Source organism: Gavialis gangeticus, unplaced genomic scaffold, assembly GCF_001723915.1.
Source record: "Gavialis gangeticus isolate Ggan-Ray unplaced genomic scaffold, GavGan_comp1, whole genome shotgun sequence".
In the NCBI taxonomy this organism is placed as follows: domain Eukaryota; kingdom Metazoa; phylum Chordata; order Crocodylia; family Gavialidae; genus Gavialis; species Gavialis gangeticus.
In genome coordinates this window covers 14,372,360-14,383,761 of record NW_017729027.1, presented here as the reverse complement: position 1 = coordinate 14,383,761, position 11,402 = coordinate 14,372,360, and the positions used below count along the sequence as shown (strand labels likewise).

The 11,402-nt window shown below is 43.9% G+C and overlaps 1 protein-coding gene across 4 annotated transcripts in view; it reads left to right on the top strand.

The window, feature by feature from the left end:
• Positions 1 to 11,402, top strand: part of MYO6 (myosin VI) — a 202,908-nt gene that overhangs the window by 7,144 nt on the left and 184,362 nt on the right. For all 4 annotated transcript variants that reach the window (XM_019520458.1, XM_019520457.1, XM_019520456.1 and 1 more), the window contains exon 2: positions 10,134 to 10,203. In XM_019520458.1, the coding sequence (XP_019376003.1) occupies positions 10,134 to 10,203 (70 nt within the window). The remainder of the gene's footprint in view (positions 1 to 10,133; positions 10,204 to 11,402) is intronic.

Below are 11,402 nucleotides of genomic sequence, written 5' to 3'. Positions count from 1 at the left end.
TAAGGGCAACAGAGGTTTTTCCTGTCAAACTCAAAAGCCTGGAGACGTACTGGCTGTCCTTTCCAGCTGCTGTAGCAGATCACTATGTCCTGATACTGAGATTATTGTTCTGAGTCTCTGTTGCAGTTTGACTCTGGACTTTTCTCTTGAAAACAGACAAAGAAGATTTTAAATCTCTTTTCACGTAGGTAAATGGTGCAGTTATCCTTGGCTTCAAATGCCCAGACCAGTCATAGAGTCATGGAAAATTAGGGTTGGACGGGACCTCATAAGGTCATCTAGTCCAGCCCCCTACTCAAAGCAGGACTGTTCTAAATTCTGTTATCCTAGCCCAAACTTTGTTTAGCAGAGCCTTAAAAACCTCTAAGTCTGCAGATTCCACAACTTCTCTGAGTAACCTGTTCCAGTGCTTTACTGTTCTTCTAGGGAGAGAATTTTTCCTAATATTTAGACTTCCCTTGCTGCATCCTGAGACCATTGCTCCTTGCTCTGTTTTGCCACCACTGAGAACAGTTTAGCTCCATCCTCTTCAAAACAACCCTTCAGGTAGTTGAAGACTACTATTAAATTCCCTCTTACTTACTCTGGAGAAGAGAAGACTAAGTCAATTCCCTCAGCCTCCCTTCATAGATCAGTGCCCCAGCCTTCTAACCATTTTTGTTGCTGTTCACTGGACTATCTCCAATTTATCCACATCCTTTCTGTAGTGAGGGGTCCGAAACCGGACACAGTACTCCAGATGTGGCCTCACCAGTGCTGAATAAAGGGGAAGAATCACTGCCCTCAGTCTGCTGGCAACACTTCTACTAATGCAGCCCATTATGCTGTTAGCTTTCTTTGCAACAAGGGCATGGTGTTGGCTCATATTCAGCTTATCATCCACTGTAACCTCCATGTCCTTTTCTGCAGAGTTGCTGCTCAGCCAGTCATTCCCTCGCCTCTACCTGTGCATGGGATTGTTCTGTCCTAAGTGGAGGACTTGTCCTTATTGAAATTTATGAGATTTCTTTTGGTCGAATCCTCCAATTTATCTAGCTCACTCAGAATCTTAGCCATACCCTCCAGCATATCTACTCCACAACCCAGCTTGGTGTCATCCACAAACTTGCTAAAGTTGTACTGCATCCCATATTCTAGGTAACTGATGAAAGTATTGATGAAAACTGGGCCCAGGACCAACTCCACTTGACCCCGGATGCCAACTAGACATTGAGCAATTGACTACTGCCCTCTAACCTCAGTGATGCAGCAAGTTTTCCATCCTCCTTAATGTCCATTCATCCAACCTGTATTTGCTGAGCTTGCTTGTGAGAATGCTGTGGGAGACCGTATCAAAAGCCTTGCAAAAGTCAAGGTATATCACATCCACTAGTCTCTCCACTTCCACAGAACCAGTCATCTTATCATAGAAGGCAGTCAGGTTGTTCAGGCATGACTTGTCCTTGGTGAATCCATGCCATCTGTTCCCAGTCATCATCTTTTCTTCCAAGTGCTTAGAAATAGGTTCCTTGATGACCTGTTCCATGATTTTTCCAGGGAGTGAAGTGGGGCTGACTGGTCTGTAGTTCCCTGGATCCTCCTCCTTCCCTTTCTTGAAGATGGGCACTATATATTTGCCCTTTTTCAGTTATATGGGACCTCTCCCAACTTGCTATGAGTTCTCAAAGATAATGGCCAGAAGATCTGCAATCAAATTGGCCAGCTCCCTCAGCACCCTCGAGTACATTATATCTGGACCTATGGACTTGTACATGTCCAACTTTTCTGAATAGTCCCTAACCTGTTCTTTCACCATTGTCAGCTGCTCATCTTCTCCCCAAACTATGCTGCCAGATGCAGTCATCTATTGGCTGAACTTACCTGTGAAGACTGAGGTAAAAAGGCATCAAGTACTTCACCCTTTTTCTGTATCATCTGTAATTAGGTTACCTTCCTCATTCAGTAAGGGATCTGCATTTTTCCTGACCTTCCTCTTATTACTAACATACTTTTAGAAACCCTTCTTGTTACCCTTCACATCCCTTGTTAGTCATGATACCAGTTGTGCTTTGGCATTCCTGACTTCATCCCTTCATGCCCGAGTGATATGTTTATTCTCCTCCCTAGTAGTTTGTCTAGGTTTCTACTTCTTGTACGCTTCCTTTTTGTGTGGTAGTTCACTGAGGAGTTCTCTGCTGAGCCAAGCTGGTCTTCTGCCATACTTGTTAATCTGCCTGTGCATTGGGATGGGTCATTCCTGTGCCATCAGTAAGGTGTCTTTTAAAGTACAACCAGGTCTCCTGGATGCTCTTCTCCTCCCTCAGACTGGCCTCCCAGGAGATCCTGCTCATAATTTCCGTGAGTAAGTCAAAATCTGCTTTTTGGAAGTGCCGGGTCCTTATTCTGCTGCTCTACTTCCTTCCTTTCCTCAGGATCCTGAATCTTACACTGACTTTTGCCCAAGTTGCCATCCATTTCTACATTCCCCACCAGTTCATCTCTGTTTGAGCAGCAGGTCAGGAAGAGCATGACCCATAGTTGGTCTCTCCAATACTTGCACCAGGAAGTTGCACTCTCCAGAAACTCCCTGGATTGCTGCACACTGCTGTATTGTCTTCCCAGAAGATGTCAGATTGATTGAAGTTCCCCATGAGAACCAGGGCCTGTGATTGGGAGACTTCTGTTGGCTGTTTGAAGAAAACCTCATCTACCTTATCCTCCTCAGCTGATAGTTAGGGATTTACCTAAGTTGCAGGGAGCAAATGAGATTTGTGGGCTGCACATGGAGCCAATTCCTTGGTCCTTGTGCAGTGAGCCTGTCCCTTATTGCTGATTTGGCCAAAGGGCCCTAGTAGCCCCACCCTTGCTGCTGATTGGCAGAGGGATATCATGGCTCCACCTCTCTCCACTATTTCGTAGTTTTTGATATGATAGTTTTTCAATTTTCTGGGAAAAGAAGCTCTCCAACTAGGAGCCTAATCAGTATGACATTGGATATTTCTGTCAGCAGAAGAAACCCCATGGCAAGACTAGCCTTAAAATGAATACTTGGATGAAATGATTACTGCTTTTATGTGTCTCTGAATGAATATTGCCAAACAGGACTTTATTTTACTGTCTAGTATAAAAGCCATAGTTCAGTTACCCTGTTAAAACCAGTGAAACATAGCTTTCAATCCTTGGGTTTCATTGTGGGTGTGTAAGTGTGCCCAAATGAAAAGGTCCAAGTTTCTGTAGTACAATACAGGTTTCCCTCAATTTATGCAGGTTCTTTATATGTGAATTCGCTCTTATGCAATGAGCATATTTAGACCCATAATTCATTATATGCGAGGTAAATTCGCTTTTATTCGCTCAGCATAGACGCCCCCCTGCCCAAGCAGGTAAGTCTGTTGCGGGAGTGGAAAGGGCCATGGCCCCATTCACCCCAGCCCCAGGAGCAGCCGGCACTAGCTGCCTGCAGCTGCTGGGCTGCTCCATGATGTCCCCCCCTGTCCCTTACTGCCTGGGCTCCGCCTGTCCCCACTCACTTTAGCTCCTGGGCTGTGCAGGCAGGTGGTGTCAGCTGCTCCTGGGACTGCTCCAGCACAGACTGGGGTGAGTGTGGACAAATGGAGCCCTGGGCAGTGCAGGGCGTGGTACTCACCCCAGTTCCTGCTGCAGCGGCCCTGAGAGCCGCCGGTGCCAGCTGCCTGCAGCCGCTGGGCTGCACCATGCTCCGCCTGTCCCCACTTACTGTTGCTCCTGGGCTGCACATGCCGTGGTACAGGCAGCTGGCGTCAGCCACTCCCAGGGCTGCTGCAGCAGGAGCTAGGGTGAGTGGGGACAGGCAGAGCCCTGCGGCGTTTGGGGCATAGTGCAGCCCAGCAGCTACAGGCAGCTGGTGTTGGCCGCTCCTGGGGCTGCTGCAGCAGGGACTGGGGTGAGTGCCGTGCCCTGTGCTACCTGGGACTCCACTATTTCTTGAATTTACTTTAAGCAATGACTCCTGCAAGTACTCTATCTTGAATTGAAAGCGTATGTTACTGAGTCTTGTTAGATACAGTCCTTGAAGTATTTTTAACACAATCTGTAGTTTTAAGTAAGTAGATCAAAATTATCCTGGTTTTGGAAGGTATCTCAGCTGGAAGGAACTACAGGAGACTGTTCATGATTGACAGGTCTGGTTACGTGAGGAAGCTAAAGTATCCATTTGAACAGATCAGTGAACTTTATTACTCAAAGGAAGTTTTTTAGGTATGTACCCACTTCCTGGTATAAAATAGCTGTGCACCTTCCTTCCTTACATTTGCAGTAGTAACTATTAGAGACCCAGGAATGTTGAAGGTAGAGAGGAAGGCACTACAATTTTTAATAACTCATGACTGGGTAAATTATGTTGTTTCATTTTTAAATGGAGGTTGCTAGAACTAATTCTGTTAGACTATAGATTTCACTAAATATGGTCCCGTGCCAGGGTATTCAGATTATCATTTAAAACTTTTATCTGTTGACTTTTATTTCACCTTTATGTATTGGTTTTCAAGACTAAAGGTTAGTTAAGGCATCTTAATGTATTATAATTCTCTCTCTCACTCTCAATTTTGCAAGCTGTTCAGAACCTGAATAAAATCTCATACAACATGATTGTGATATCCCATATTTATGACAATAATCTCTGCATCTCTATAAGCAGTTATTTATCTGCTCATAGATAGTTAGATTATCAAGGATTTGAAATGCATGCTATTTCACAAAGATTAAAAGAAGTCTGCTTCATTGTTCACTTCCAGTAGTCGTCTGTCCTCTGAAAAGATTGCTGTTCTGGTGATGACCCCTCTTTTTACTGAGTAAACCATTATGGGTCAGAGCCACAAAAGTATGTAGGTGGCTAATTCCAATTAATTTCAATAGGTGTTAAGTGCTTAGAAGCTTGTGGATCTGGGCTTTTGTTTTTGAGTGACTTGCTCACCTATAAATAGAAAGTATTTTATCCTCACTGTACCAGATGCTTCTCGGACAGATGAGGACTTGCAGGGCTTAGTATGATAGATGGCTCTGTGTCATTAATAGTTTTGGTACAGGTTGAATACTTAATATTTCTTTAAATGCTAGGCAAACAGCTACATTATGCTTAAGAATCTGTTAAGCTTACATATTTTAGCATGTCACTAACTTCCTTTGTGGGAGTAATTTAGCTTGTTTCAAAAGATTTTTTTTTTTGCCTTTTGCATTTAAACTATTAATTAAAGACCCTCATTTTCTGAATATTATTATTAATATTTGGTTTGCTCAGATTGATAGCTTCTAAGAGTTCTTTATTCCTAGAGAGGCAGTTTAATTTACGTATGTATTTCCGCTATGCCATACAAAAAAAATCCCCCCTATTTCCTAGAGAGAGGTAAAGCAATTGAGCCCTTCCTGCTTGCCCAGGAAGATCGGAACATCTAGAATGTGAAGTTTAAAATTCTTTTTTGTAAGCAAGGAGTTATAAGAACATAAGAATTGCCCTTTACTGGGTCAGACCACAGGTCCATCTTGCCCAGTATCCTGTCACAAGGGCAGAGGGTAGATGCTTAAAGGAAGAGTGAACTGCTGGGTACGACCAGGTGTTTTTCTCCACTGTTCCCCTCTCACTTGCAGCCTCTAGCATTTAAGGTCTAGGAAGTTCTGATTTAGAGGCAGTACCCCTAACTCCTGTGTTCAATAGCTATTGATGCCCCTTTCCTCCAAGAATTTGTCCAGTCCCTTTTTGAATCTGGATAAACTGTCAGCTTTCACAACACCAGGTGGCAATAAGTTCTACACTTCAATTACATGCTATGTGAAAAAAACCTTCCATTTGGATCATGTGATGTTTGCATCATATTTTTCTTGTTTGCAATCTCCACATAATTTTGTGCTGTTCGGTGAATTGTAGCGAAAAAGAGCAAGGGGCATCTATACATAGTTGCATTTGGGAGTGTAAGGAAAGGATAGTTACAATATTGGATTACATGACAGAAAGAAGATCTGAGTCATACAGAAAGGTATCTTTTTACCCATCTAGTTCCTAAGGAGACCGTTTAAGTTTCTTGCCCCATTTAATGTTAAAAAGCTGATTTCTAAACAAGGTCACTATGAGAGCTCTCTGGTATCTCATATGAAGAAAAATTGCTTAATTTCTTTAAGTGCATTTTGTCCTAAAAATTGTCATGAAAAGAAACATTTTGACCAAGGCAAGAAAAAACACAAAGGGCTCCAAAATAAACATTACCCCTTTAAAAGGGATAGTAGGACAAAAAGAGTTCTTTGGGAAATGTATTTAATTGTGTGGCCGTGATAGCCTGCTCATCTTTCTACTTCAATTATTCATCCATAGTATTTGGCAGCATTCAGGCATGCACTTTTCACTTGGTAAACAATCATCCAGAAAATAATAGTGTAATGTGGTTATAAGCATGACACACCAGTTATATTCCTTAATAGTATAGCTAAAACTAGGCATATGTTTTATACTGAGTCTAAAATCCAGGTGTTAGGATTTTTATCTAGAAGTTAAGTATTTGTTCTCTTTTATATTACTTACTTGAATTCCATTTTTAAAATATTAAATCCACATACTGTAAGAGAGAGGTTAGCCTGGAGAGCTCCAGAAAGGCATGCATTATGATATAATTCTTATGTCTGCACACATTTCTAGTTGCTCAGTTTCTAGAAACCAATTTACAAGTATTCCTAGAAAAATTAAAACAAAAATACCATCCAGTCAGAAAGGGCTGTGATACAGTGCTGAGTTGTAGTTAATTTTTATTAAAGGTAATTAAAGAAAGGGTCTTTACTGAGGGCACTCTTGTGAACTAATGCTGGATAAATTAGAGGAGGCAAAAAGGAAATGTAATATATTTTTGTGACATAGAACATTCACCTTTTCCCCTGAAATCAGCTGCTGGAATATAGGGCGCATGTTTTAAGCAAATGAATACAGGAATATCTTGAGCTTCTGGTGGGGGTAAGAAAATAATGCTGTACCTGCTGCATATGGTGTAGCATAGTGAGCAAGCAGGGCTCCCTAGCTGTTGGCTGTGACCAGTAGGAATCCTGCATGCCATAAGTGGCAGAAAGCTGGCGCTAATGTGGCTAAATACAGGGCAGCGGGTAGGGCTGCAAGACTACCTGGAGTCCATGGGCAGGCTGCTGCAGCAGGGGTGGGGAGGGGCATGCATGCAGTGGCGAAGGAGGGAGTGTAGGGCTGGAGCTGGGGCAGGGGCAGGGGTAGCAGGTGCTGCACAGCTGGGGCGGGGCATGGGATGGAACTGCGAGCGCCTTGTCCAGGGGGCACAGCTGCTGCTGCTGCTATGCACACCCCAGGAGGGCACGGGTGGCATGTGCTTCTGGATCTGTGCTCGGGGTGAGGGTGGGCTGCCACTGTGGGCTGGGGCCTAGGACAGCACTGGGCTCTTCCTGGTGGGGGCTGGGCTAGGTTGCACTTGAGGCAGGCGGTGGCAGCACTGGGAGGAGGGCTACGGATTTGTTGTAACCCCCTTTCCCAGTGCCACAACTGCCTGCCCTGAGTGCAGCATGACCCAATCCCACTCACCTCAACTCCTGCTCCTGCCTGTGCCCCACTCCCTCCCTCACTGCTTCTCAGCTTGAGGAGATGAAAGCTCAGGTAGTTTGGCTCAGCCAGCAGCACTTGTGGCATCCTGTGGGGTAAACAAAGCAGCCACAATGTTTGGTTCATCCTCTACTTGATTTGCCTGTGTTTTGCTTGGGGAAAATACTATACCATAACACTATTTTCAGGAAAAGATCTTTTTTCTTCTTTTTGCCCTTCAAAAACGAGGTGTGTATCTTATTTATGGGTGTTTGTGTGTGAGAAAATACAGTAACATCCAACTATGACAAACAGTATCATTTGGGGATCTCTAAAATGCCAAAACCAAGCAGTAAGAACCCTTGGTTTCTGGAGGACCACCTAGTATACTCTGTCTGGTTAAGGACATTTATATCAAGTAGATTAGATAGATTTGTTCAGGAGGTCTATTCAAACCAGATTCTGACTATTATGAAGACAGGGTGTACTGTTGTGACAGAAACCTTTTAATGGGAGACGAAAAGTGGGGAAAAGTGTAGCAGGACTATAAGAACATGATCCATGAGGCATCTCATACACCAGGGTTAGGGATAGAAATTGCACATAAACTGGTTTAAGTGATCAGAAGCTGGTTTAAGCCCATAACAGAACAGGAGTTCAGTGTACATAAACCACTTTCAAAATGGCTGAAACTGGTTTAAGATAAACTGGTTGGGTGTAGTATCAGACTTAACTGATTTAGGTTAAACTGGTATATGGAACTCCTGTTGTAGATCCCCTTCCAGGGAGTGTTGTGCAGGACCTCAGGTGGTACTATATTAGGATGTTATGTAGTGTAAGCCAGTGTTTCGCAACCCGTGGTATGTGTACCCCTGGAGTACACGAGACACGGGCGGGGAGTACGGGGGTGCCGCGTTTTGAGTTTGGGCTGCCTCCCCGCTCGGCGGGTTGGAGGTGTCTTTGCTTGTTCGGGCCGGAAGTTCTGGTCACCGCCACTTCCAGTGCGCCAGGGCTTTCACTGGTTCTCAAGGGAACAGGGAGGGGGGCCCCGACGCAGGCTGCTTTGCCCCGGGCCGTGGTCTGCGAGGAAAAAGCGAGACTCGATTTGCAGTGGTGAAACCGGAAGTGCCACAGTAGAACTTCTGGTTTTGCTTTTGCTGTGTTGATCAGCAGGCGGTACATAAGGTACCAAAGGTTGAGAACGGCTGATGTAAGCTATGTTATGTTGTATTGTGCTGAAGTAAGAGGGAATAGCTTTCTATACTTCCCATGGACTGCCATAGAAAAGTTGTTTGCTTAGTGAAATGTTTTAATAAGAACTTTTTAAATAGATAATCATGCTTAAAATGTAATTACTTACATTTTTTTTTGCTTGTCTTGCCATTTTAGATCAAGTAGACTAATACTGTGTTACAATTCCCTTTTTCACATTGAACTTATCTCTGAAACAGCATGGCAACTGTAACATTTAATTGAATGAGCAGAAACCTTGCACTAGAGAGAGCTACATTTCTCTGGCAAATGCAGTCTATGCTGGCTGTATCCACTCAGATACATGTCTAAACAAAAGTGTGTAATGTTTAAAAACACAATAGTATGTTTGTACCCTATGGATGTTCTAACACATCTGTTGTTGCATGTTTCTCTTTCCTTTTTTAAACCATATTAATTACGATTTCTGGCGTATGAGGGAGACAAGTTCACTTTTGTTATAAATTTGCCCCAGTGGGTGATGAACAGTTGATAAATAGGTTTCTTGTGCAACTCAAGTACTGGGATTAAAGAAGTACTTGTTCTTCTACAGACGGGGTGTGTGTGTGTGTGTGTGTATGTATGTATGTATGTATGTATGTATGTATGTATGTATGTATGTATGTATGTATGTATGTATGTATGTATGTATGTCAAGCTACAGTGTTTTGGAGATGTTATTATGTGTGTAGCTAATGGACTGTCTTTAAATGGGAATTAATTTAAATAGGTTAGGTCAACTGCATCATAACAGTTGTGAGATGTGACTTTAAGTCCTCGGGCTTCCACTGATTTTCTGTAACTCTGAGCATGGCATATGTCCTATCTGAATCTGTTTCCTTTTTAGTAAAAGTTTACTCACTGTTTTCTTGTATTGCCCATCCCTATAATATCCAAATGGGGATACTATTTACTTTGGTTTTTGGTTCTGTGGATGGCATCTGTGGATAAAAAGTGTTAAGTAATATTACTTGTGTGTTTTAAACTACAAATTACAATGAAAATGTAGCTTTCTTTGCCATTATTGTAATCTCCCCACCTTCTGTTTGTCTGAAAACTATAATGTAAGCTTTTGTTAGTGGACTTTGGATTTGTCCTGTTCCTTGTATGATGAAGCCCTACTCCTTTATAGTTGTCTGTATGAATGAATGCAGTAGAAATAACACTGCACAACTGTTTTAGTTGGATGAACGCACTGTAATCTGCAACAGTAAGGTTTAGCAATGACAATTTTTCAATTTCCTTACATGAATAATGAGTTTACTTCCAACTTAGCAAAGGATGTTTTAGGACTGTCTTCCAGTTTTTGGTGGAAATTCTGAAAGTGTCAATGTTTTTTATCTGACAGACTTTTCTGGCTGCTATCAACCAAGTGTTTCCTGCAGAAGAAGACAGTAAAAAGGATGTGGAGGATAACTGTAAGTACTGCACTATGACGTAGATTGCATATAGAACAGCAGACCTCCATTTGTTTCATAATGAAAATACCTATTTCTTACAGTTTATCTTCAATAAACCTGAAGACTTGGCATAGCACATGTAACAAAGTTTCATTAATGTGTGTCACAAGTAAACCAATTACTAAACATGTGTTCATAGCATTTGTTGCTCTCTACTATGAGCCTCTAGAAAGGAAATACGTTATTATGGTGTGTGAACTGCAGTACTCTTGAATATACTCTTAAAAAATAAATTTCATTTAAACTTTTACATCTTAAGTCATACAGTACTGAAGCAATTCTTGGGCTAGGGACAGACATTCACAAAGCCAGAGCCTAAATTGATTCAACCTTTGCAGGTTAGTCTAACCTGCCTAGGCTGAACCAGTTTGTAACAGAACAAACATCCTCTCTGGACTGAGGAGATGCAGGCATATGTCTGCAGTTGCCCAGGCCAGGACCGGGTGGTGCTAGAGCGCACCCCCAGCTGCAGGGAAGCTAAGCTGCAGGGGGAGGGGGCGTGGCCAGTCTGGGCTGAATTGGCCAGGGAGGGATTTAATTCCCCCTCTCTATCCCACCAGCAGCGACCCAAGCTGGATCTGCTGGGTGCTCCCCACTTGCTGCTGCAGCAGCAGCAAGGCACCATGATCCTTGAGGCAGAGGGGGGCAGGGAGGAGAGTTAATGTCTCCTCTACCCCCACTGGCAGCCAGGTCTGCCTGCTGTCACTGGGTCTGCCTGCTTGCTCTCTGTGGCAGAATAGGCCCCTTGCTGTCCCCTCCATCGGATTCTAGAGGGAGAAGGAATAGCTATGCCCTCATCCTACTGCTGCAGTGGGAGGAGGTAGGGCCCTTGTTGGGAGCAGCAGCCCCTGTCATAATGTTGGAGAGTGCAAGCACCTTCCTGGTGGGCGTGCTGTGCTGCTGGGCCAGCAGAACTACAGTGGGCTGCATGCAGCAGCATCGGTGTCTGGAGGGCCAGAGCTCTGCAATCCCCCCTAGTGCCACCGCACTCCACAGCAGTTCTGCTGGCCCGGTAGCATAGCCCCTGCTGGAAGGAGGCTTGCATTTGAGGAAACGGTGACTGGGCCTGCTGACCCAGTCACAGTTGCTTCCCCCCTACTGCTCCAGGAGCCAGGTGGTGGCAGGGGGCAGGGCCAGATGCCGCCTGCAGGGCCTTG